The sequence below is a fragment of the Panthera onca genome, chromosome C1 (assembly GCF_046562875.1).
Source record: "Panthera onca isolate mPanOnc1 chromosome C1, mPanOnc1 haplotype 2, whole genome shotgun sequence".
Classification (NCBI taxonomy): Eukaryota; Metazoa; Chordata; class Mammalia; order Carnivora; family Felidae; genus Panthera; species Panthera onca.
This window is the reverse complement of record NC_138346.1, coordinates 146235395-146260325: the sequence shown is the minus strand read 5'-3', so window position 1 is coordinate 146260325 and position 24931 is coordinate 146235395. Positions and strand designations below refer to the sequence as shown.

At 39.3% G+C, this 24931-nt stretch overlaps 1 protein-coding gene across 4 annotated transcripts in view; it reads right to left on the bottom strand.

Moving 5' to 3' along the window:
* LOC132672461 (guanylate-binding protein 7-like) overlaps positions 1-24564 on the bottom strand; it is a 37752-nt gene extending 13188 nt beyond the window's left edge. The window contains exons 1-13 of one of the 4 annotated variants that reach the window (XM_060624576.3): positions 24152-24563; positions 21769-21910; positions 20385-20580; positions 18563-18690; positions 11906-12015; positions 11500-11696; positions 9276-9521; positions 7937-8217; positions 6795-7007; positions 5412-5514; positions 4889-5082; positions 3858-4026; positions 3047-3240 (exon numbers count right to left, since the gene is read on the bottom strand). In XM_060624576.3, coding sequence (XP_060480559.1) covers positions 3047-3240; positions 3858-4026; positions 4889-5082; positions 5412-5514; positions 6795-7007; positions 7937-8217; positions 9276-9521; positions 11500-11696; positions 11906-12015; positions 18563-18690; positions 20385-20580; positions 21769-21771 — 2034 coding nt within the window. In that variant the 5' untranslated portion in view covers positions 21772-21910; positions 24152-24563. Of the gene's footprint in view, positions 1-3046; positions 3241-3857; positions 4027-4888; positions 5083-5411; positions 5515-6794; positions 7008-7936; positions 8218-9275; positions 9522-11499; positions 11697-11905; positions 12016-18562; positions 18691-20384; positions 20581-21768; positions 21911-24151 lie in introns of all 4 variants that reach the window. The other 3 variants (XM_060624574.3, XM_060624575.3, XM_060624577.3) reach the window with 3 other exon arrangements.
* Positions 24565-24931: the final 367 nt, after the last annotated feature.

Sequence of the window (24931 nt, the reverse complement as noted above, 5' to 3'; positions counted from 1 at the left end):
TCCGAAGCAGACTCCAGGCTCTGAGCTGTCAGCATAGAGCCTGACGTGGGGCTCAAACTCACAAGCTGTGAGATCATGATCTGAAGTCAGATGCTTAAGTGACTGAGCAACCCAGGCACCCCTATCTCACTGTAGTTTTGATTTGATTTCACTCATAAGTGGAATCTAAGAAAAACCACAAATGAATAAACAAAAAAAAAGTAGTACCAGACAGAGAACAAACTGATGGTTTCCAGAGGGGAAGGAGGTGTGGGGAATGGGCAAAATAGATGAAGGGAGTGGGAAAGGCTTCCAGTTATGGAATGAATAAGTCACAGGAATAAAAATCACAGCATAGGGAATACAGTCAACGATACTGCAACAGCAATGTACAGTGCCAGATGCTGGCTAAACTTGTGGTGAGCATAGCATAATGTATAAACTTGTCAAATCACTATGTTGCACACCTGAAACTAATGTAATATTGTGTGTCAACGACATTCAAAAAAATTTTAAATATATCTTTTTTTATCTATTTCCATTATGTCATACTTAGAAAGGTCCTACTGGGGCACCTGGGTGGCTCAGTCGGTTAAGCTTCCAACTTTGGCTCAGGTTATGATCTCACCGTTCGTGAGTTCAAGCCCCGCGTTGGACTCTGTGCTGACAGGTCAGAGCCTGGAGCCTGCTTCAGACTCTGTCTTCCTCTCTCTTGGCCCCTCCCCCACCCACAGTCTGTCTGTCTGTCTGCCTCTCTCTCTCTCTCAAAAATAAACATTAAAAATTTTTTTTAAAAAAAGAAGGTCCTACCTACTCCCATATTATTTTTTTAACTCCCCCCCTATTATTTAATTTTATGCTGTAATTTTTCATGTTTGTATCTTTGAACCATCCGAAATTTACTTGGACCATCTTGAAATTTACATGTAAAGGAGAACCCAACTTTTCTTTTTCAGATGGCTGCCTATAGTTCAAACACCATTGGCTGAATATCCCATATTCTTTCACACAAGAAAATGCCCAAATTATCATCTGCTGAATTTCTGCATGACTTTGCACAAATTTCTTTTCTTTTCTTTTTTAAATTTTTGAGAGAAAGAGAGAGTGCGAGTAGAGGGGGAGAGACAGAAAGAGAATGAAAGAGAATCTCAAGCAGGCTCCATGCTCAATGTGGATGGAGTCCCAGATGGGGCTTGATCCCACAACCATGGGATCATGACCTGAGCTGAAATCAAGAGTCAGATGCTCAACCAACTGAACCACCCAGGAGCTTCATGCACCAATTTCTAAACTTCCAAGTCTGTTTTGTCATTGTTTCAATATTCAGATGTTAGTACCACAATGCTAATTCTTGGGATGTTTTAACATGTGGCTAAAGCTAGTTCCCTTTCATTTGTCTTTTTTCAGGATTGCACTGGATATTTTTGTTTGTGGCTTTTCCATAAAACTTTCAGAATTAATTTATCTACTTCTTGAAAAATTATGTTTGATATATTTTTGGATCACATTAAATGTCCATATTAACTTAAATAATATTGAAATTTTAATTTCTGTCCATTTTTATAAATTGTGTCTTACATACCATTTAAAAAATTTTGTTCATGTAAATTTTACGTACTTCATGATTTTATTCTGTAGTATCATATTGCTTTTGATGTTACTGGAAATTTGATCTTTTTTTCCACTGTATCTTTTAATTTGCTTCTCATTTCTCCAAATCAATTTTGTCAATATGAAGTTTATCTTTTCTGGGTAAGACCTTCATATATTTAGATAATTACTTTTTAAACTTTTGTTAAATGAAACTAACATGACACATATACCTCAAAAATGAGTCACAGCATAACAAGTCTCATTCTATAATTTCCTAACAGGAATTATGAGCTTATTTCATTTGTGATCCCAGAACTTTAAATCCTTCAAAAGCAGTTTTTCTTGGGTTTCTAAAAGGGAGAGTTCACTTTTGAAAGTCCCCAATTATCAAGTTGGGTTTCACTTTTAACACTAGCAGCTAAGCTAAGCATACCCATCTTCATATCTTCTTCTCTATCTTCATAGTGTTCCTTGATGGGGTTTTTCAATATATCCATGTATTTGAAACTGATGGTAAGAGTATCTATGGCATGTAACTTCCTAATTTTCTCAGGATCATCTCACTGAGGGTGGGGAGATGCTGAGTCAAGACTGAGAACTATTACAGAAATGTGTTCCAGTTCTAACGATGCCCTTTGGGAGAGAATGTAGGTTTGGTTCTAACTAATTCTCAGTTCTGCTTGAGGTATGATGGCCAAAACCATCTACAAAAAATGAGAATTGCTAACACTGTGCAGAAAACAGGCTATCAAGCTGCATACTGGAATAAGGAAGACTATTCCCTTGGGCTTTATAGAGTAACACACAGATCTGGAAACAAATACAGCAAGTTATAGGGCTTTCAGAATTCTATATTTCATATCAGGAATAATCTGATACTTTCAGAACCCAGTAGATCTATTTTAGATGTATCTGATGGTTACACTAATATCCTAAAGACTATAGTACTGAGGTCCTACCCAATCCAAGCATTAAGAGAACATGCTGTAGTCACTACAGACAGCAACCTACCAATCTGCGGATGTTATTTGTTCATTTCAAAGACAAACACTAGAGGGGCACCTGGGTGGCTCAGTCGGTTAAGCATCCACCTTTGGCTCAGGTCATGATCTTGTGGTTCATGAGTTCGAGCCCCGCGTTGCACTCTGGGCTGACAGCTCAGAGACTGGAGCCTGCTTCAGATTCTGTGTGTGTGTGTCTCTCTCTGCCTCCCCTCCCTTCCCCACCCTACTGGAGTTCTGTCTCTTAAAAATAAATAAATATTAAAAAAAAAAAAGACTACCACTACAGAAATGTTGGAGTTGTGTGGATTTAAGGACCTCAGCAGGATCCAGAAGGATTTGAGGTTCTAATGAATTATATACTTTTTATGATTCTCCCTGGGATCTTGATTTCTATTAGTATTGGCTCTCCCTTTCCTCAGGAACCAGGGCACTGTCCATGGAGCACTGCCCAGCTCTGTGCCAAGGCTTACCTTCAGCTTGTGCATCAGCACTTTTTCCTGCTCTCTCAGAAGGCTTTCTATTTCCTTCTCCAACTTCTCTCTCATTTGGGGTATGTTTTCCCTGAAGCCTCTCTCTTGAGCCTCCATTTTTTGCAGCTGCTCCTTGTGTTTCTGAGTTAGCAGCTCCTGCTCCTTCTCAGTTGCCTGCTTCTTAGCCCACTCAGCTGTTCCACGAATGGTTTAGAGAGAGAAGAAAGCAATGGTCAGGTCTGATGATTTTATTCTGCAGTATCTCATCTGTTTTGCTGCAATTGCAAATTCAGCTTTTCCTTACATTTATCTTTTATTAAAATTATTATTTTTTTAATATTTATTTTCAACAGAGAGAGAGAGAGAGGGAGGGAGGGAGGGAGAGAGGGAGGATGAGTGGGGGAGGAGCAGAGAGAGGGAGACACAGAATCCAAAGCGGGCTCCAGTATCCGAGCTGTCAGCACAGAGCCCGATGCGGGGCTCGAATTCACGGACCACAAGTTCATGACCTGAGCCAAAGTCGGACTCTCAACCCACTGAGCCACCCAGGCCCCCTACGTTTATCTTTTAACAATCTTGTTTACCATTTCTTTTATTTGATCAAAATGAAGTATGTCTTTTGTATGTCAGGCCTTAGTAATCATTAATCACTGTTGATCTTTAAACTTTTGTTAAAAGAAACTAATATGACACGTGCTTCCAAAATAAGTCACAGCATCACAAAAACCCTCATTTTATGAATCCCTAAAAGGAATTCTGAGCCTATGTCATTATGAGCTGAGAATCTTCATCCCCAAACCAGGTAACTCACTATGATCCGGCGTTTCTTTACTGAATACTCCATCAGTCATATCAATAATCCACTGATCCAACAAATATTTATCTTTATTTGCCACAATCTCTTTTTTTAGTAGCTGTATCTCTCTACGCAACTTCTCAGATTTCTTTTCAAATCCCTCATTACGAAGTTCTTCTTGGACCTATAAAAAAGAAGGAGTTCACTTCTGAAAATCCTCTATTATCAAAAGCAAGGGTTTTGAGTCTAACATTTTCAGCACGGAAGAACCATGTCTACTGCACTATCACCCGAGAGTGCTCTTTGATGAGTGGATCCTGGAGAGTGGGAGTATCCATGGTTTACACCTTCCCACAATTCCCTCAGCACCATCTCACCAAGAGTGGGGTGGGGTCAGGCTAGATCAGACCTAAGAACTATCCTCTTAGTTCCAGCAGTGAGGATGTCCTTCAGGGGGATGTAGGATTAATTCTATTTCTCAGTTCCACCAAGGTAGCATGAACACACACGTCTAACAAAAATGGGAAGTACTGATCCCCTCCAGAACGCTGGCTGTCAAGCATCAGACTGAGTTGAAGAATTACTTTTCCTCTGTGCTCTGTCGGACGACTCACACAGATCTGGAAACAAATGCAGCAAATTTTAGAGCTTTCAGAATCCTGTATTTTAAGTCTTTCTGATACTTTTAAGATAAGCTGGAGTTCTTTTAGGTCTGTTTGATGGCTGAACCAAGAATCCTAAGGACGAGCAGACTAGGGCCTTATTTAATTTGGGTCCAATGAAACCATCCTAACAATCACCACAAACAGCAGCCCAGCACCCTTAGGGATGTTAATTGCATACTACAAATTCTCTAACTACATAAGCCTTTGGAATTTGTGGATTTAAGAGCCCCAGCAGGGTCCAGAAAGATCTGAGGTTTTAATGAATCGTATGTCTTTTATGATTCTCCCTGGGATCATGATTTTTAATAGTTTGGCTCTCCCCTTCCTCAGGAACCAGGGCACTGTCCATGGAGCACTGCCCAGCTCTGTGCCAAGGCTTACCTTCAGCTTGTGCATCAGCATATTTTCCTGTTCTCTCTGAAGGCTTTCTCTTTCCTTCTCCAACTTCTCTCTCAGTTGGGCTATGTTTTCCCTGAAGCCTCTCTCTTGAGCCTCCATTTTTTGCAGCTGCTCCTTGTGTTTCTGAGTTAGCAGCTCCTGCTCCTTCTCAGCTGCCTCCTTCTTAGCCCGCTCAGCTGTTCCACGAATGTTTTAGAGAAGAAAGCAACAGTCAGGTCTGATTCTACTCTCCTTAGCACAGATACCAAACTGACTTTGAAAAGGAAGCTGAGAAGCCCCCAAATTATGTGGGTCACCAAGAGCACATTTCAGAATATGATGGAGATGGCCCTCCTTGTCTGCCTGATATAAAAAGACAACTCTGACTGTTATATGTGTATTTAGCAGTGTCATTCCACAGTAGGAGAGGAAGCTCTTTGTTTCATGCAGGTTTTGCCCTCATTTCTGTCTGGAGGTAGTACAGCAACCCACCCACTCTGCTATGAGCTCAGCCCTGCACCTGTACCTGCGAGTGCCTTCTCTTGACAGGTGAGGGCTTTGTCTCCCTGCAGGATGGATTTCTCTATTGCCACTTGGGACTGTAAGAAGTGCTGGAGAACTTCATTTGCCTGAGGAAACAAGGAGAAGAGACATGACATGCAGCACACATCGTGTCTTTTGGGGGAAATTATTGTTCTACAAAGTCACAAATCTGGCCTTGTAAATTTTTCACTTGCTTAGATATCCCTCACTAACTTTCCTTCTATGCCTCCAATATAAATTCTGAGTTCTTCTGTGATACCTGAAACCTTCCACTGCAGCCTCCTTTGCAGCCTTCCATCCTTCTTTCCAGTGAAGCTTTCCACTATCCACCCCAGGTGCCGCCCAGCAGACTTCAGTGTGTATATAAACAGGGACTCCTGTTTTCTCAAACATTTGCTCAATCTATTTTCTGCCAGGATGCTCATCTACCCTTTCTTAACTAGGATAACATTTATGGATACTTCATTCTGTAACTCCTATTGCTCTTTCAGAGTGCTTTGCTAAGCTACCTTTCCAGTTTGGAGGATGGCCAATTACTCTGAGCGGCCCTACCAGCTCTCCCCTTGCTGGTAGTATGACTCTGGGCAACTTTTTTACTTCTTTGTGTATTGCATTTCTCAACTGCATAACTATAGTATCTAAGTTATAATAATATTCTGAGCATTAAATTGACAATCCAACCAAAATACCTGATTATAGGTTATTTATGCATGGCATAGTAAGGGGGTGCTGAACATGTCTACTAGTTTTTTTTGAGAGAGAGAGAGAGAGAGAATGCAAATGAGCAGGGGAGGGACAGATGGACAGGGAGAGAGAGAGAATCTTATGCAGGCTCCATGCCCAGCATGGAGCCCAATTCAGGGCTCAATTTTATGACCATGAGATCATGACCTGAGCTGAAATCAAGAATCGGACACTCACCTACTGAGCCACACAGGGGCCCCATCAGCCAATATCATAATGATTGTTATCATCAATAATCATTACCATTATTTTACTATCTGCTCATCAAAGTATGATAATTATATATTTGCCCAATTTTTTGTCTTCATTTCAAGTAATATCATCATCTTGAGAACAAAGGTTATGTTTACTCTTTGTATCCTCTATACTTAGCAAAGAAATGGCCACATTGTTTGATAAAGAAAAGTTGTTCTCTTTAACCCAGAATTCCCGAAATATTGCAAATATATTTCCAGTTCCTTCAACAACATATAACTAACTGTGGATAAAAGCTAAAAATGTGGAGATATTGCCCTGCTCTGCTTTCTCCATAAAAATGGTGCTACGACCTTAGATTTTCAGAAAAAGCAACACCCTTTGACTCTACGGTTCTGACAGCTATCCCTCCCTCTTTATTCCTTACCTTAACCCCTTTCCTGGGCACTAGGTTATAGTCCCATTCAACCTTGTTCTTTGCTTCTAAGTAGAGACTGTGTCCTCCAGGAACACAGAAAGTTCCTGTTGAGATGCTTTTCATCAGGGGCTCTGTAAGTTGCTGAAGCTTTGCCTGGGAATATTTAACAGATGTGTATTCATTCTGCAGCAAGAAATCTTTCTTCTTTTTTTCTATCATGTCCTGCCAGAGAAATGGGGGAGAAATCCAATAGAAAGAAGCTGTTAGAAGGGGAAGTCCAATGTCATCCTCTTAGAAAAAGCATTCTGATCACCTACAAGTAGACCGAAACATGGAATGGACCAGAAGTCAAAAGACTTTTAGTCCTAGTTCTTATCAATTCTGTGTTACTTGGGGAAAGCCCCTTAACTCCCTTGGATTCAAGCTTATCATCTACAAAATGATAGTGTTGGAAGACATAAACTCCAATTTTCCTTCTACTGTAGTATGATTAACAGTGACCCAACCATCAATAATAAACAATAGAAAGTTGATTTGTGGCCAGAAGTAGCACTTCCTCAGAGGATTTGGGTTGCTACAAACGGATTTTGTGTACAAAGAAAATCAACCCCCCAGTGCTGACTGAAGAATACTCTGAAGAGAGTTTGGAATCGTTAATGAGTTCTTCCAACAGGATTCTAGTATGTGAAGATATAAAAACAGAACTTTTTTCTTTGAACTTGTAAATTGCAATCCAAGGGATTGGATACACCAACGACCTTAATGAACTGGAGGCTCCTCAGAGGCCTGCAGATGAGAACTCAGTCCTGTTGACACCTTGTTCTTAGCCTGTGATACCATGAACAGAGCACAGGACCATTCCACACCAGACTTCTGACCTACAGATTGGTGAGCTTATTCATATTTGTTGTTTTAAACTGGTGAATTCATGGCAATTTTTAGTGCAGCAATAGAAAATTAATGAACTGCCTACATTACAGTAAAAGGGTGAACTGTAGCCCTGTAAAGCCCTGTCTCACAACAATCCAGGCTCCTTCTATCATTGTAGAGATGAGCTATTTAATAAAAAATATAGGCTCTAAGCATCATTTCAGAAGGGGAGAAATCAGGAGTGATAAATTACCATGAGGTTTTTACTATAAGACAATTACCATGAGATTTTTCTGGAACTCCTGCTTGTCATCCTTAAAGGAATGCTCCATGAAGACTGCAATGGCTTCCCTCTCGCAGTCTGTGTGCACATCCAGCAGCTCCTGGAGCGTGTCTGTGGGGAAGCTCACTCGTTGGGCCATCTGCTCGCTGTAGTGGTCGGCTGCCTTCTGCACAGCCACTGAGTTCTCACGCTGGGCAAGAGCTGTCACCACGTTCTCCAAGCAAGGAACTTCTCCCGTCTTGATGGCAACCACATAGGCTTTCAACAGAGTCTCCAGCCCTGAATAGGCCAGGAAATTTGAGGATAAATAGTGAGGTCTTAATCACTGGCTTCCAGTTTTTATGGAGCATCATCCTGAGATCACAAAAAAAAAAACCCCCACCTTATTTAGAAACAAACTTTATTTTCTTCTTTGGGAATCTATTCCTTTCTAACAACATTACTGTTTTCCTGTTCTTTCTTTTATTGTTCTCCATTTCTTCATATTATAATTTAAATTACCAGTTACAACAAATATGCTCATGGGTCACTGGAAAAATAGTTTCCCATTCAATGAGAATAAAAAGGAATAGGTTATATAGGTGAAGTAGTGTATACAAACAAGACCAGATACATAATTTGTGTGGCCCAGTACAAAATAAAAATGTGGGCTCCTAGTTGAAAATGATCAAGAATTCAAAACAGCGATAGACAGATGTCTGGGTGGTATAGCTGGTTAAGCAACTGACTCTTGATTTCCACTCAGATCATGATCTCATGGTTTAAGCTGAAGCCCCACATCAGATTCTGCACTGACAGCCTGGAATACTCTCTCTCAAAATAAATAAATAAACTTAAACAAAACAAAATAAAACAGAGTCAGAGTATGAGCCCATCTCCACATGGGACTACATAAGTCACATACCCATGAAGCATGCATGCCCTGCATGTAAGATTATACATAATCTTCTATCTCAACAGGCTTAAAGGAATTTATAGCTTCCTATTTATGATATGACTCATGTAAGTTTACAAAATATCTACTATATCCTTAAAGACCAGAAGATATCCCATAGGATTTCTCAATCTACAGATGTCCTCTCTTTAACTCCATCTTGCCTTTTTATAACTAGTGAATTAAGGTTCTGAGATATATTAAGTCTCAGCAAACCCTCACATAGGGAGACTAATTAAGGAACATGTATGGATACTTTTCATGGCATGAATATCTGCTTCTCCATAGTCAGTTGACATCTGACAAACAGATGTCAACAAAATTACTGCCAAAGTCAGAGTATACTCAAAGCTCCACCACGCACACTGATACAGAGACATGCTGTAGGACAAAGGTGACTCACGGTTCCCAGTGACAATGATTCCCTCTCGTAGGGTCTTGGTCTTTGTATGAGTGAAAACATAGGTACGGAATTTGTTTGATTGCTCCCGGAAACTACTGTCCAGCTGGTCTTCTGGCACGTTCTCAATATGGGCTAAGAGATTTTTGTCATTTGTAGGCCGGTCAAAGATGAAGCACTTCCGTTTTGGAAAGAACTGTCTGATACACTCTCTGGACATGTTGGAATTTTGGATTTTGGGATTTGTGCCTACAAAGGTGGAAAAAAATTGATCACTGAAAGGCAGTCTCCAGGTAAGGGGGTGAGGACTTCATTTCCAGGAATCTTTGCATCACTGCAGCTCTTATGACTGTAAATCTCCTTTATTCTAATCATGTGTTTTACAAATCAATCTTGGGCTAACATACCAAAGTTAAGGAAAATTCCTTGAACAGAGTTAAGAGTCAAGGAAGTACTTCAGGAGAGGAAAGAGAGGCATTCAGCCCAAGAGAAGAACCTTAGGATAGTTTCCTTAGCATTTTTATGGAGTCCCATGGATTAAATACTGAATACATGTTTAGTGATTAAGAAGAGTCCGAGGCCCATAAATATAGAGAACAAACTGGTGGTTGCAGAAAGGATGGGGGTGGGGGAATGAGCAAAATGGGTGAAGGGGAGTAGGAGGTACAGGCTTCATGTTATGGAATGAAGAAGTCATGGGGATGAAAGACGCAGCAGAGGGAATATAATTAATGGCACTGTAATAGTATTGTATGGTGATAGATGGTAGCTACTCTTGTCATGAGCATAGCATAATGTATAGAGTTGTCACATCACTATGTTCTACACCTGTAACAGTATGTGTCAACTATACTTCAATTAAAAAAAAGGAAAAAGAAAAAAAAAGGTCAGTGGTACTTTTCTGATCTTATTATTTCCATGGCAAAAATGAAATAATAGGCCTTGGGACACCTGGGTGGCTCGGTTGGTTGAGCATCTGACTTCAGTTCAGGTCATGATCTCACAGTTCATGAGCTCAAACCCCGCAGGAGGCTCTCTTCTGTCAGTGCGGAGTCCAGTCCAGATTCTCTGTCCTCCTCTCTCTCCGCCCCTCCCCTGCTCGCTCACTCTCAAAAATAAATAAACACCAAAAAAAAACAAAAAAAAAACCAAAAAACAAAAAAAAACAAAAAAGAAAAAAGAAAAGAAAAGAAAAAAGAAAAGAAAAGAAATATGGGCCTTGAAGTGATGCCAGAACAAACGGATAACATTTTGCTGGGGAAATGTGAGGAAGGAAACAGATGATACCCATGTCAGTAAAGAAAACTTTTATAAGCATAAGCCAAAATCAGATCATACCGCAAATATGTTTAGAGAGTCCTGTAACTGAAATCTCTAAAGTATACATTAATCTAAATGTAATTTGAGACCTCATCATTTCCCTATATCAGATTAATTTAGACTTCATAGAACAATTAAGAGCAACTCTATGGCACATATCAGCTGTTTAATAAAGAATAAAGTAATGAAAAAATAAAAATAGATATTCCCTATAGATGCCTTCTATTATCCACTCTGCTAAATATAATGTGACAAATTCATAATATTAAAATAGCATATTGTGTAAGGCTACAAAATGAAAAGGATGATGTTATAAGAAAGGTGACATGAAGGACTCACAGTTTTACTGGAAAGGTACGTCAACATTTTTTTCTGGACCTGTTAGTGTGGAAAATACCCTTTCTGTGAAGAATATAACTCTCTAGGTACTAGTAAAATATACTTTACTATTAAAATATACTTACTATTTTACTATTCCAATTACCATATTACTATTACTATTATAATAAATTTCAAAAATAAGGTAATTAATTTCATTGTGATTTTGTCTAGCAACTTCCAATCTGATTTTTTTTTTTAAAGAAAGAACAGGAAGAACACTTAACAAGCTACAGAAATATGTGGGCCTCAAGAAGTTATAGCACTGATTGCAATCTGGGGATCTTTTTTCCTGGCATTAATTAGCATTAAGTTATCTGATCCAAAATGGGGCCCTAAATTTCTTTAGTGACCTTAAGCTTCAATTGCTGGAGATTTTAAAGTAATAATAACCCACAAAACCCAATCACCATTAGCACTGGCTACAATCCAAATTCAAATAAACATATATGTGAAATGCTGATTGACAGGACTCAGCTGATCCCACCCAGTAAAAAAACCTTCTACCATTTAAGCCATACTCTGAGACCTGGAAGCAGCTTCAAGGCATCCTCCAGGTACTCATCTTCAGTTACGGAGTATCCATTTATCTTCATCTCCAATGTGAAATCTCGTAAAGCCCAAATAAAGTCTGGAAAGAAACTCACAAACTTGGCAGAGTCCTCTACCCCAGTGTAGTCTGAGGAGGACTTTGCCCTGACCAGCTGCGTTAGTTCAGTCATATAGCTGTGGGAACTCAGCTAAGGAAAAAGTACTTTACACCACAATTTCCAGATCTCAGATAGAAATACATTCTATAAACACTAATTTTTGTTCTCGGTGTCCCCTCACCCCCTTCTTCAACCATGACAATTAAGTCACAGGAAAGAGGACAGTCTCAGTTGCCATTCCTGTAAACTCAATAAAACGTGGTGGTTTGGTCCCTGGAAGGATACTGCAGCTGCTCCAGGGCCTGGCTGTTGATGGTGCCCATGCTGTTGTAGATCAAGGTGCTGCTCAGAAGCACAGTCAGGGCAAAGATCCATGAGTCATTCTTAGGGTCTTCCTGAAAAGCACATTGGACAAGGGACTTAGAAGGCTGCTCTTTATTCATTAATTCATTTTTCATTCATTCAGCTTTTCATTCATTATTTTGTCACTATATATTGCCGAACAGTATGGCAAAGAGTACAAGTTTTGAAGACCATCATAAATTCAACCTCATTTTTAGTATTAATACAATCCCCTCTCAGAGCCTCAGTATCCTAAGCTATTAAAAGAAGTGAATGACATGGTCAATATGTGTAGAATGTTTAATGCGGTGCCTAGAAGATAGTAGGTATACAATGTGAGCAATTATTCCTGTAACAAATTTTTCTTCATGTTGTCTGTATTTGCAACACAAATGTTGTTCAACAACTACTCTTTAGGCACCTACAAATGCCAGACACTGCATTTGGCTGTATGGATGAAAAGATCCACATGAGATTCCCTGAACTCAAGATGACTTTATGAAGGGACAGATAAACATGTCAACATATAAATGTAACCGAGATTATAATCTCTCACATGGAAACAAGTATTGTGCAACTTCAGAGCAAGAAGTGACTATATCTGCCAGGGATATGATGGATATATGATGAAAACTGGTGCACTTCAAAGAGTTGATAGAATGTGGACATGTAGATTTGAAGGGATCATGCAGCTTGCCAAGGCAGAATTATTAGAAAGTGCAGATCCTGAAAAATTGTTACAAAGTTACTTCTGTTTGACTGAAACAATGAGTAGGGGTGCAGATATGGAAGACAAAGCTAAAATTAAGATTCAGGGCAAGACCTGAAGTTCTCTGAAGACCAAGAAAACAGGGTCAGATATCTCAAATCACTCCACAATTCTAGCATTAGCCATTGGTTCTGCTGCCATCAGGAATTTACAGTATGGTATACTTTGTTGCCTTGTACAAATGCAGTATCTGCATTCTATGCTTACCAGACTTGATCTTGAAGACTAGAACACTTTTTCATATTTTTGAGAAAAATTCTTTCTTCAAGTCCTTATTTTATTATCCCTAAAACTAATCAAATTTATTTATTTATTTTTTTAAAAGCAGGAGTTGAGCCAAAAAACAATCTATTTAAATCTCAGGAAAATCATTTTGGCTTTTTTATTTGTTTGCATTTTCTTTTTTCTTTTTAAAATATATTTTAGTTAGTTAACATACAGTAGAATTTTGGTTTCAGAAGTAAAATTCAGTGATTCATCACTTACATACAACACCCAGTGCTCATCCCAACAAGTGCCCTTCTTAATGCACATCACCCATTTAGCTCATCCCATCCACCTCTTTCCATCAACCCTCAATTTGTTCTCTATTATTAAGAGTCTCTTGTGGATTGTGGGGCACCTGGGAGGCTCAGTTGGTTAAGCACCTGACTTTGGTTCAGGTCATGATCTCATAGTTTGTGGGTTGAGCCCAGTGTTGGGATCTGTCTAGATCCTGGACTCTGCTTCAGATTCTGTCTCTTTCTCTCTCTCTCTCTGTCTCTCCACAGCTCCCACTCTGTTGCTCTCTCTTTCAAAAATAAATAAACATTAAAAAAAAAAGACTTCTGGTTTGTTAACCTTTCTTCTTTTCCCCCACCCTTCCCTTCATCTGTTTTATTTCTTAAATTCCACATGAGTGAAATCATATATTTGTCTTTCTTGGACTGACTTATTTCCCTTAGCATAATACATTCTAGCTCCATTCACATCATTGCAAATGGGAAGATTTCCCTTTTTATGGCCAAGTAATATTCTGTTGTATATACACACCACATCTTCTTTATCCATTCATCTCTCAGCAGACATGTGGGCTTTCCCCCTTGTTTGGCTATTGTTGATAATGCTGCAATAAACACTGGGGTGCATGTACCCCTTTGAATCTGTATTTCTTTATCCTTTCAGTAAATATATAATAGTGCAATTGCTAGATTGTGAGGTAGTTCTATTTTTAGTTTTTTCAGGAACCTCCAAACTGTTCTCCAGAATGGCTGCACCAGTTTGCATTCCCACTAACAGTGCAAGAGGGTTCCCCTTTCTCTGCATCCTCACCAACACCTGGCATTGTTTCTTGTGTTGTTAATTTTAGTCATTCAGTCAGGTGTGAGGTGGCATCTCACTGTGTTTTTGATTTGTATTTCCCTAATGATGAGTGTTGTTGCGTATCTTTTCATGTGTCTGTTAGCCATCTGGATGTTTTCTTTGGAGAAGTGTCTATTCATGTCTTCTGCCCATTTCTTAACTGGGGTGTTTGTTTCTTGGGTGTTGAGTTTGATAAGTTCTTCATATATTTTGGATACTGTTTATCAGATATGTCATGTGCAAATATTTTCTCCCATTCCGTAGGTTGCATTTTAGTTTTGCTGATTGTTTCCTTTGCTGTGTAGAAGCTTTTGTATTTGATGAAGTCCCAAGAGTTCATGTTTGCTTTTGTTTCCCTTGCCTTCAGTAATGTGTCTAGTAAGAAGTTGCTCCAGCCAAGGTCAAAGAAGTTGCTTCCTGTTTTCTCCTCTAGGATTTTGAAGGTTTCCCGTCTCACATTTAGATCTTTCATCTATTTTGAACTTATTTTTGTGTACGGTGTAGGAAAGTGGTCCAATTTCATTCTTCTGCATGTTGTCATCCAGTTTCCCCAACACCATTTGTTGAAGAGGCTGTCTTTTTTTCCATTGGATATTCTTTTCTGCTTTGTCAAAGATGAGTTGACTATATAGCTGTGGGTCCATTTCTGGATTTTCTATTCTGTTCCATTGATCTATGTGTCTGTTTTTGTGCCAGTATTGTACTGTCTTGCTGACTACAGTTTTGTAATATAGCTTGAAATCCAGAAATGTGATGCCTCCAGTTTTTTAATTTTTCAGGATTACTTTGGCTATTCAGGGTCTTGGTGGTTCCATACAAATTTGAGGATTGTTTGATCTAGCTCTGCAAAGAAAGCTGGTGTTATTTTGATAGGAATTGCATTAAATCTGTAGATTGCTTTGAGAAGTGTAGACTTTTTTTTTTTTTTTGAATTGTGTAGACATTTTAACAATGTTTTTTCTTCTAATCCATGAGCATGGAATTGTTTTTCCATTTCTTTGTGTCCTCTTCAATATCTTTCATAAGTCTTCTACACTTTTCAAAGTACAGAACTTTTACCTCCTTAGTTAGGTTTATTCCTAGGTTTTTTATTGCTTTTGGTACAATTGTAAATGGGACTGATTCCTTGATTTGTCTGTGTTTCATTATTCGTGCTTCATTATTTTTGTTCTCTGACTGCTGAGGTTAAGACTTACAGAACTATGTTAAATAGTAATGGTGAGAGTGGACATCTTTGTCTTGTTCCTGACTATAGGTAAAAGGCTCTCAATTTTCCCCCATTGATGATCATTCTTTCATATATGGCCTTTATGATGTTGAGGTTCCCTCTAAACCTACTTTATTGAGTTTTTGTTTTATCAAGAATTGATGCTTTATTTTATCAAATGCTTCTTATACATTTATTGATAGGTTCATATGGTTCTTATCCTTTATTAATGTGGTGTATCACATTGATTGATTTACAAATATTGAACCAGCCCTTCAACCCAGGAATAAATCCCACTTGACTGTGGTGAATAATTCTTTTAATGTACTGTTAAATTCAATTTGCTAGTATCTTATTGAGAATTTTTGCATCCATATTCATCAGGGATATTGGCCTGTAATTCTTCCAATTCTCTTTGTCTGGTTTTGGAATTAAGGTAATGCTGCTTCACAGAATGAGTCTGGAAGTTTCTGTTCCAGTTCTACTTTTAGGAACAGTTTGAGAAGAATAGGTATTAACTCTTCTCCCTCTTTCCCTCCCTTCCTCCCTCCCTTCATTACATCCTTTTATATTAACTCTTCTTTAAATGTCTTATAGAATACCCCTGGGAAGCCATCTGGCCCAGGACTCTTGTTTTTTCGGAGCTTTTTTTTAAAAAAAATTTTTTTAAATGTTTATTTATTTTTGAGACAGAGAGAGACAGAGCATGAACAGGGGAGGGTCAGACAGAGAGGGAGACACAGAATCTGAAACAGGCTCCAGGCTCCAAGCTGTCAGTACAGAGCCCGATGCAGGGCTCGAACCCACGGACCGTGAGATCATGACCTGGGCCGAAGTCAGACGCTCAACCGACTGAGCCATCCAAGAGCCCCTGGAAGCTTTTTGATAACTGATTCAATTTCTTTTCTGGTTATGGGTCTGTTCAAATTTCCTATTCCTTCCTATTTTAGTTTTGGTAATTTGTGAGTTTCTAGGAATGTCCATTCCTTCTAGATTGCCCAGTTTGTTGACATATAATTTTTCAAAGTATTCTCTTATAATTGTATTTCTGTGGTGTTGGTTGTGATCTCTCCTCTTTCATTTGTGATTTTATCTATTTGGATCCTCTCTCTTTTCTTGTTGAGAAATCTGGTTAGAGGTTTATCAATTTTGTTTATTCTTTCAAAGAACCAGCTCTTAGTTTCATTGATCTGTTATACTGCATTCTTTTGTTTCTGTATCATTTATTTCTGTTCTAATCTTTAATATTTCCCTTTTTCTGCTGGATTTAGGCTTTATTTGCTGTTTCTTTTCTAACTTCTTTAGGTTTAAGTTAAAATTGTGTATTTGGTACCTTTCTTGCTTGTTGGGATAGGCCTGAATTGCAGTATACTTTCTTTATAGGACTGCCTTTGCTGCATCCCAAAGGGTTTGGACTGTAATGTTCTCATTCATTCTCTAGTAGGATGTTTTTTACCTTCCATGTATTTAAGGGCTTTCCAAATTTTTACTTGTGGTTGACTTCAAGCTTCCTAGCATTGTGATCTGAAAATATGCATGGTATGATTTTGATCTTTTTGTACCTATTGAGGGCTGATTTGTGACCCAGTATGTGATCTATTTTGGAGAATGTTCCATGTGCACTTGAGAAGAATGTGTATTCTGCTGCTTTAGGATGGAATGTTCTGAATATATCCAGTCATCCAGTCCAATCCAGTGTGTCATTCAAAGCCACTGTTTTCTTGTTGATTTTCTGCTTAGGTATCTGTCCATTGTTTAAGTGGGGTATTAAATTCCCCTACTATTATTGTATTATTATCAACGAGTTTCCTTTATGTTTGTAATTAATTGATTTACATATAATGGGTGCTTAAGTTTGGGGGCATAAATATTTACAATTGTGAGATGTTCTTGATGGATACACTCCTTAATTATGATATAATGCCCTTCATCTCTTGTTATAGTCTCTGTTTTAAAATCTAGTTTGTTTGCTATAAGGATGGCTATTCCAGCTTCCTTTTGACACCTAGTAGTATGATAGATGGCTCTCCATCCCCTCACTTTCAATCTGCAGGTGTCTTTAGGTCTAAAAATGAGTCTCTTATTGGCAGCATATAGATGGATCTTGTTTGTTTGTTTTTTAATCTATTCTGATACCGTGTATCTTTTTATTGGAGTATTTAGTCCATTTACATTCAGAGTGATTACTGAAAGATATGAATTTAGTGTCATTGTGTTACACCTATAGAGTTGGTGTTTCTGGTGATGTCCTTTGGTCCTTTGTAGTCTTTATTGCTTTGGTCTTCTTTTCTTTTTTTTTTTTTTTTCTCCCCTCAATGAGTCCCCCTTAAAATTTCTTGCAGGGTTGGTTTAGTGGTCACAAAATCCTTTTTTAGTTTTTGTTTGTCTGGGAAACCCTTTATCTCTCCTTCTATTCTGAATGACAGCTTTGCTGGATAAAGAATTCTTGGCTGCATATTTCATTTTGGTTTTATACTGAAGTTATCGAGAACTTTAAAGCTGAGCACAAAAACTCTGAATACTTTCTCCCCACAATTATGGAAAACAGGTATTTACCATTGCTACTTGAATACAGACTCAGAATAATGTAAAATAAGATGGAGAAACAATTTGTTTCACTTAATATTTAAAAACAAAATACTAAGATTATCTCAGGGAAAATAATTTCAGTGGGTCAAGGTCATTCTTTTATAGAAGTTAGAGAAGAGGTAATCTCCAAAACCAGAGACTTTAACTAAAACCCTTCATCAATGCTTCTGGTGTAGCTGAAGCTTTGTCTGAAGAGGATTTAAATAAATTATTTTACCAAAACCCTATTTAACAGCTCCTACTTCTAACTCCATCATTCCCACACACTTGAACTGGTAGTTTCCACTGGTCTCACGGGTTACAGTTTAGACATTACTTCTTCTAGGAATCTTTCTCCAAGCCATATGACTGGACTACTGCCTACATCTATGCATAGCACCCTGTACTGGTCACATTGTGTACATGCTGTCTCCCCAGCTAGGCTCTAGCCATTTGCCTTATTTACTGTAGTGTCTGTTGTACTTAGCACAGAGTCCTGAAATTCAGCTGTTTGGTTATGTATTTATTAAACTGTATGTTTATCCAACTGTTACAGTAAGAAGATGTTGTTCTAATATACCCAAATATTTGAGCTAATAATTTAGTCTCGTATTCATAATTGGATTTATAGCTTGTAGGAATAGGTAACACAATTTGAATTGAGGTAGCAAATGAATTACAGTCAAGAGCAGATTCCCTCATGACTTTTCCTTACCTTTTCCAAGTTACTTAGACCCTCAGTGTCCAGAAGGACCAGGGTGTGGTTCAGCTTAGAGGGGTGGGGTACACACCACATCCAAATACCCTTGGTTGTAGACCTCACTGTGGAACCCAGGGAGAAGCCTAAAAGAGAAGAGGGGAAAGCAACATGGATGTATGGGGATCCTTAGAGTTTAGTGGACTGAGGCTCAACACCTAGTGAAGCTGAGCAAAAAAGAAGGTAAGATATTTGGAATGTACTGGCTGCATAGAAAGAAATGACTAATGGGACCAGAGGAAGATTCTCCTAAAAATCAGTAAGAACTAAAAAAGACAACTCAATTACAATTTTTAAAAAGACTTGAGTAGGCATTTAATAAAATAGGAAATACAAATGGCAAATAATATGCGAAAGGGTGCTCAACCTTATTTATAGTGAGGCACATGCCATACAATCAAATAGTTACCACAACAGTAAAAGTTAAACATTTTTCTTAGGATGTGGGAATTCTTAATTGCTGCTAATAAATATGTAGCTTGAATAGAGAGTTGAAAATGCCATTGATATTATCTGGAAATCCTGAAGAAACACATACTCTTTGATACAGAGATTCCACTTCAGGATATATTATTTAAAAGAAATCTGTGTACATGTGTATCAGGATAAAATTATAAGAAATCTAAGACAACTCTGTTCGTAAAGATAAAAAATACTATAATGCAGTGAGATAAGGAAATACAGCTACATGCTAAAAAATGGATAAATCTTATGAAATTCTTGTTGAGCAAAAGAAGCCATCAAAGAATACATAAAATTTAATTCTATTTATATCAACTTTAAAAGCAAGCCAAGATAAAGTGTGCTTTAGAAATGCAAACATAGACTAGAGCGCCTGGGTGGCTCAGTCAGTTAAGCGTCTGACTTTGGCTCAGATCATCATCTTGTGGTTTGTGAACTCGAGCCCTGTGTCAGGCTCTGTGCTGATAGTTCAGAGCCTGGAGCCTGCCTCGAGTTCTGTGTCTTCCTCTCTGTCTGCCCTTTTCCTACTCATGCTTTGTCTCTCCCTCAAAAATAAATAAAAACGTTAAAAAAATTTTTTAAATGAAAACATAGACTGCAAAACCATTTTTTAAAAGTAAAGAAAGAAGTATCATGAAAATAAAAATATTGTTTAGTGCTAGTGAGAATGTGAGAGCGTATAACTTGTGCCTTTGACAATGATTTATTTTTTTACTCAAGTCACGATTACACAGGTGTTCACTTTATTTACTTTATTGTACATTGTATTTTAGGCACTCTTTTGTATGTGTTATAGTTTACATATTTGTAAAAACTAAAAAAAGACAGAGAGAGAAGGGGTTATAACATATGAAAATCTGTTATGACATGGAGCAGAAAAATAAAATGGTAGCTCTATGGAGATACAGAATAAAAAAGATTTTTCCCTTTTTCCCTTCTTTCCTTTCCTCTACTTTAAAAAGCAGGAAATATTAAACTACATTTGAAGCTTCTTGGAATGACATTATAGTTTTGGCAGAAGTGATGCAGGGGAAAGAAATAAAGTAGTAGCAGAGGCTGAACTTCTGAGCAAAAGAGTGGATGGAATCCAGGGGACTAGTGAGGTTGGTCTTTGATAGGGTGTGGAAAATAGTTCTTCATTATTGGAGAAGAGAGGTTTTATGGGCAGATGGGGTCAAGGTTGTTAATTAGATGGTAAATATTACAAATTTTCTTCACTGGGCAGAGTCAGCCTTTTCCTTAAGATGATATCAAAAGAGGCCAACCTGCACTATCACTGGTTCCGAGCAAATGGGCCCCATCCCAAGACAACACTCACCATGGTTCTGTCCTGCCAGGCAGTTCATCAGGTAGGATTTTCCGGTCCGATACAGCCCTACAATGCCCACCACCACCACAGGCTGAGAAATCTTATTAAGAATCTGTAATGCTTCTGGATTCAGGTTCAGCTGCTCTTCCTGGTTTTCCACTAGACAAATGGGTGACATCATGATGGGTTCAGCTGCCATGGTAACCTGCAACCCAGAAGAGCCTCTCAGTGGAATGGAAGATTCCAAAGTCATCTTTAGTGGTTATTCAAGGAACATGCATATTTACTTCATACTTTTTGTACATTTCGAAGGGAAAAGTATACAGCCTGGAATTGGCAAATCACAGACCTCTTCCTCCGGCATACCCATAATCCCTAGTGAAATCAATGATGGCACAAACATACTATTTGTCTCCAATTACTCAGTTCTCTAAAAATAATATTCTTGTTCATGAATCCCTCTTCAAGAAAAGCCTTGGTAAAAAAACAAAATCCCTGAAATTTAAAGAATTTTATCTTTTCTTATGAGATGAAGTAATGACACTACAGATACTTAAGCTAAAAGATTGGTAGAGGCTTTATGGTCAGTCAGTAGCAAAAGTAGGAGGTAAATAGTAATCTCACTGTACTACCTACTCCAAAAACTTCCCTGTCAGAATTAACTTCCTCAAATATACATTTAAAAAATATGTAAGTTTCTTGATGGAGAAAGAGTAAGGGTTCTGAACAGATAGCATGATCTAAACAGATGCTGTTTTTCCTGCGTCATCATCAAGCCACTGATCTATTTCCAGACCAACTCATCTATTTACAGGGTGTGTGTCTCATACGAAACTTCAGTTCATCTCATATCCAGTCTAATTTATTACCTAATTCATTACCTAAACATCTAATCCATTATATATTTGATAAACCTGATGCCATGCTCAATGCTGGGGATATAAAAAATGAGTAAGATAGAGTCCCAACCTTCAAAGTGTCTTAGAATCTTATCAGCTAGCCTTTCATTCACCTGTGAGCGATAGAAAAGTCCTAGAAAACCATTGCTTAAAAAGCTCAAAGTGTACTACTCTTTCTCACAAGTGTACAAAGATTAAGATTATACTTCACAAAGTCATCAGGGGCACTGGTTCCTTGTATTTCTTGCTTAACCATCTTTACATCTTTCTTTTTTTTTTTTTTAGAGGTGGGGAGGGGCAAAGAGAGAGGAAGAGAAAGAATCTCAAGCAGGCTCCATGCCCATCATGGAACCCAACAGGGGGCTCGATCTCGCAACCAGGAGATCATGACCTGAGCCGAAATCAAGAGTCAGGTGCTCAACCGACTGAGTCATCCAGGCACCCCTGCTTAGCTGCCTTTTAACAATGCCACCTCATGGTATAAGCTGACTCACCATCACATGTGCCTTCTATCCAGCAGAAGAAGAAAAGAGGAAGGACTCTGGGTCACCTTCCTTCAAGGATATCTCCTGGATAATTGATCATGCACACATCACTTTAGCTCAGATTCCAGTTCCTGTAATTATATCTCAAGAGCTTATGGTATTTTGGAAAAGATAGGCAATAATCACTTATTGCAGCATAAGTAGAAAAGTGCCATAATAGACATCTGCACAGGATGGTGTCCAAGTGAAGGAGGAGTGACATGAGAGAACAGTAAAGAATGGAGCTCTCTCTTAAAGCAGAACAGAAATACCTTTATAGTGACTAGAGAAAGATATAGTTCCAGGATTTATTTAACTGGAAGAAAAGGACATTTCTAGGCTTTATAATGTTTTATTTTTGTTTATAGGCTTACAGAGAAATGAGCCAGTAGTGTGGATGTTTGAGGTTGTGTCCAGATCTGACAGAGTCCCACATGTGGGAAAGTTTGAATATTTCCCTCTCAGTGAGTAGAGTGTTTCATGAGACAAAGAGACAGAGATTAGTCATGGAGCTTTGACTGTCCCTTTATTTTTGTTATGACAGTGTTGAACAATAGTGTTCCATACTGTTTCCAGCTCTCTGTCCAAGGTGGGGTTTCTCTGACAGTCATTCAGGCTGTCCTGGAGCGCATGAAGAAGACACTCTCATGCTCAGGAGAGAGGTATGCATACCACTCCTGTACCATCATTGTGAGTACGTGTAATGCTTAAACACAATCCTGTCTCATCTGGGACAGACTAATGCCAACACATAACAACAACTCTTACCTCATTTGAGACACTAAATGAAATATTAAAGAGCAACTAAGCATAATTTCAGGATAAGGAATACTTTTTTGTATACTTCTCCACATTCTATTTTGCCTCTATATTCTGTGAAATTAGACATTGTCCATTTATTTCTTGCAGTAAACAAAAAAATTATTAATTGCACAACAAATAATCATGGACGTTTAGCTTATAAAACAAAGCTGCCTAAAGGCATTGGTGACAGAGAAGTACAACTAATATTAGCTCTAGTACAACTAATATTAGAGCAGGAACAAGAGTGACAACTGAAGAGAGGCACCATGATATATTGTGTTTAGAGCCTGAGTGCCTGGGTTCAAATATTGGATCCATTCTTTATGAGCTGTTGGACCACCAAAAAAATACTTACTCTCTTTGTGCCTATTTCTTTTTTACTAGTATTCTCCTAAGATTGGACTACTAATGGTGACTACATCACAGGCCATTGGGAGTATTAAATAATTCATGACATTTATGGCAACCTAAATCCATAGCTGGTATATTGTAACTCCTATGTAAGTAAACTAAGTATCTGAGAAGACAGGAAAGGTAGAATTCCAAATTCATGTGAAGGACCATTTTGGACAGACACAGTGACACTTCTCTCATCCAGGAGTTAATGTGAATGTGAAGCGGACACCGACAGAAAGCAGGACTGAGATGTCGAAGCTAACATGATTTTAAATCCAAATTAAATAAATAGAACGAGATAGTTCTATCAGAAGGAGTTAGATGGTCAATAGTTCCCGAAAGTTACTGTCTATAAGAATCATCTGAAATAATGGTAAAAATGTCCAAAATCTACATTTTCAACAAATACCATAAGATATTCTTTTTTTTTTTTTTTTTTTTTTTCTTTTTTTAAATGAGCATTTCTAAGTTCCCAGGTGATACTAATGCTGCTGGTGCAATACCATAAGATATTCTGATGCAGTTTGTGCATAGAACACACATTTATAAACAGTGCACAATAAACAGTGTTAAACCTTAGAATTATTTTTAACTATTGATTAGCGTAAGTGAGACTGATTTACTCCATACATCTCTGCTGTAGGTATGTATTAAATATGACTAGCACAAACATGCGCAGGAGACAAACTTCTGGGATAGAAGCTGTAGGGGAGATAAGGACCAGCCTGCCTGTTTTCCCCGGCGCCCAGCAGGGGGCAGGCAGGACACAGCGGAGGAGGGAGGGGCTGCCCGGAGGGAGCGACCTCACCCGGCATCCCTGCGAGGAGGGGTCGGGGGTCTATCCGCCAGCCAGCCGGAGGAAGGCTACAGCCCCCCCTTCCGCAGCCACGGCGGCCCGCACGGGTCCTTTTCCCGCGCCGGGCTCCCCGGGACGCCCGAGGGGGAGCGGCGCCTCCCGCGACGGCGGCGCGCGCGCGCCGTCGCCCCCCCAGGCGCCCGCGTGGACGCGCACTCGCCGAGCGGCGGGAGCAAAGCGCCCCGCGCCGGCCTCCCGCTGCCTTCCCGCGGGCGGCGCGGAGCCTGCGCGTGGGCCTGTGTTGTTAGTCTGGTAGCCGAAGCGCGCGCGGAAAGCCGGGTTTAGGAGCGAACTTACGTGGCGCTGGCGCTGCGGTCAGGGGACAAGTTCTCAGCAGCTCTCGCTCGCCCCTCGCGCGCTCCACCAGCGTCTGGTTCCTCAGGAAACTGTTCCCTTTGGAAGCAGGAGAGCCGCCGGATATTACAGCCATGCAGGCATGGGTGGGGATGGGGAGGACAGAAATCGAAAGCATTTTTCCTCCGGTTCTGACTGCGGGGGTCTTCGCTTGTTTTGCCGAGGCGGGAGAGCGCGCGTGTGAGGAGAGGCGCGGCAGGTGCGTGCGGTTCCTGCGCCGGCGTTTGGAAGTCTGTAGGCGCCGCCTGCGCAGTGGGCTCCCCGGCCTCCGCGGGAGGAATGTGGGCGCAGTGGCGGCCCCGCGGCAGCTTTTCTCCGTGCGGAGCCTTGTCAGGGGACAGCTTTGTTTGTTGTTTTGTTCTTTAATTTTTACGTGCTCTTTTCTTCCTCCCCCACTTTAAAAGAACTACTCTTGTTAGTATTATAAGTATTCTTAAAAAAAAAAAGTATTCTTTTCATAACAAAAATACGCGTATGGTGAGCGTGTGTGTGTGTGTGTGTGTGTGTGTGTGTGTATCCCCCAATACTATCATCCCCAAATAATCACAAGTATTTTGTTCCAATTCTTGCAGTTAGTTTTTTCTCTGTTTTTCTACCATATGGGTAGAGTGGGGGTGGGGGCCTTTTGCTTATATAATTTGGGGTTTGTTCTAAATAAAATAGTAGAAAAATACGAAGTCAACAATGAATTCTCATTAAAAGTAAAGCAAAGAAGTCATAACC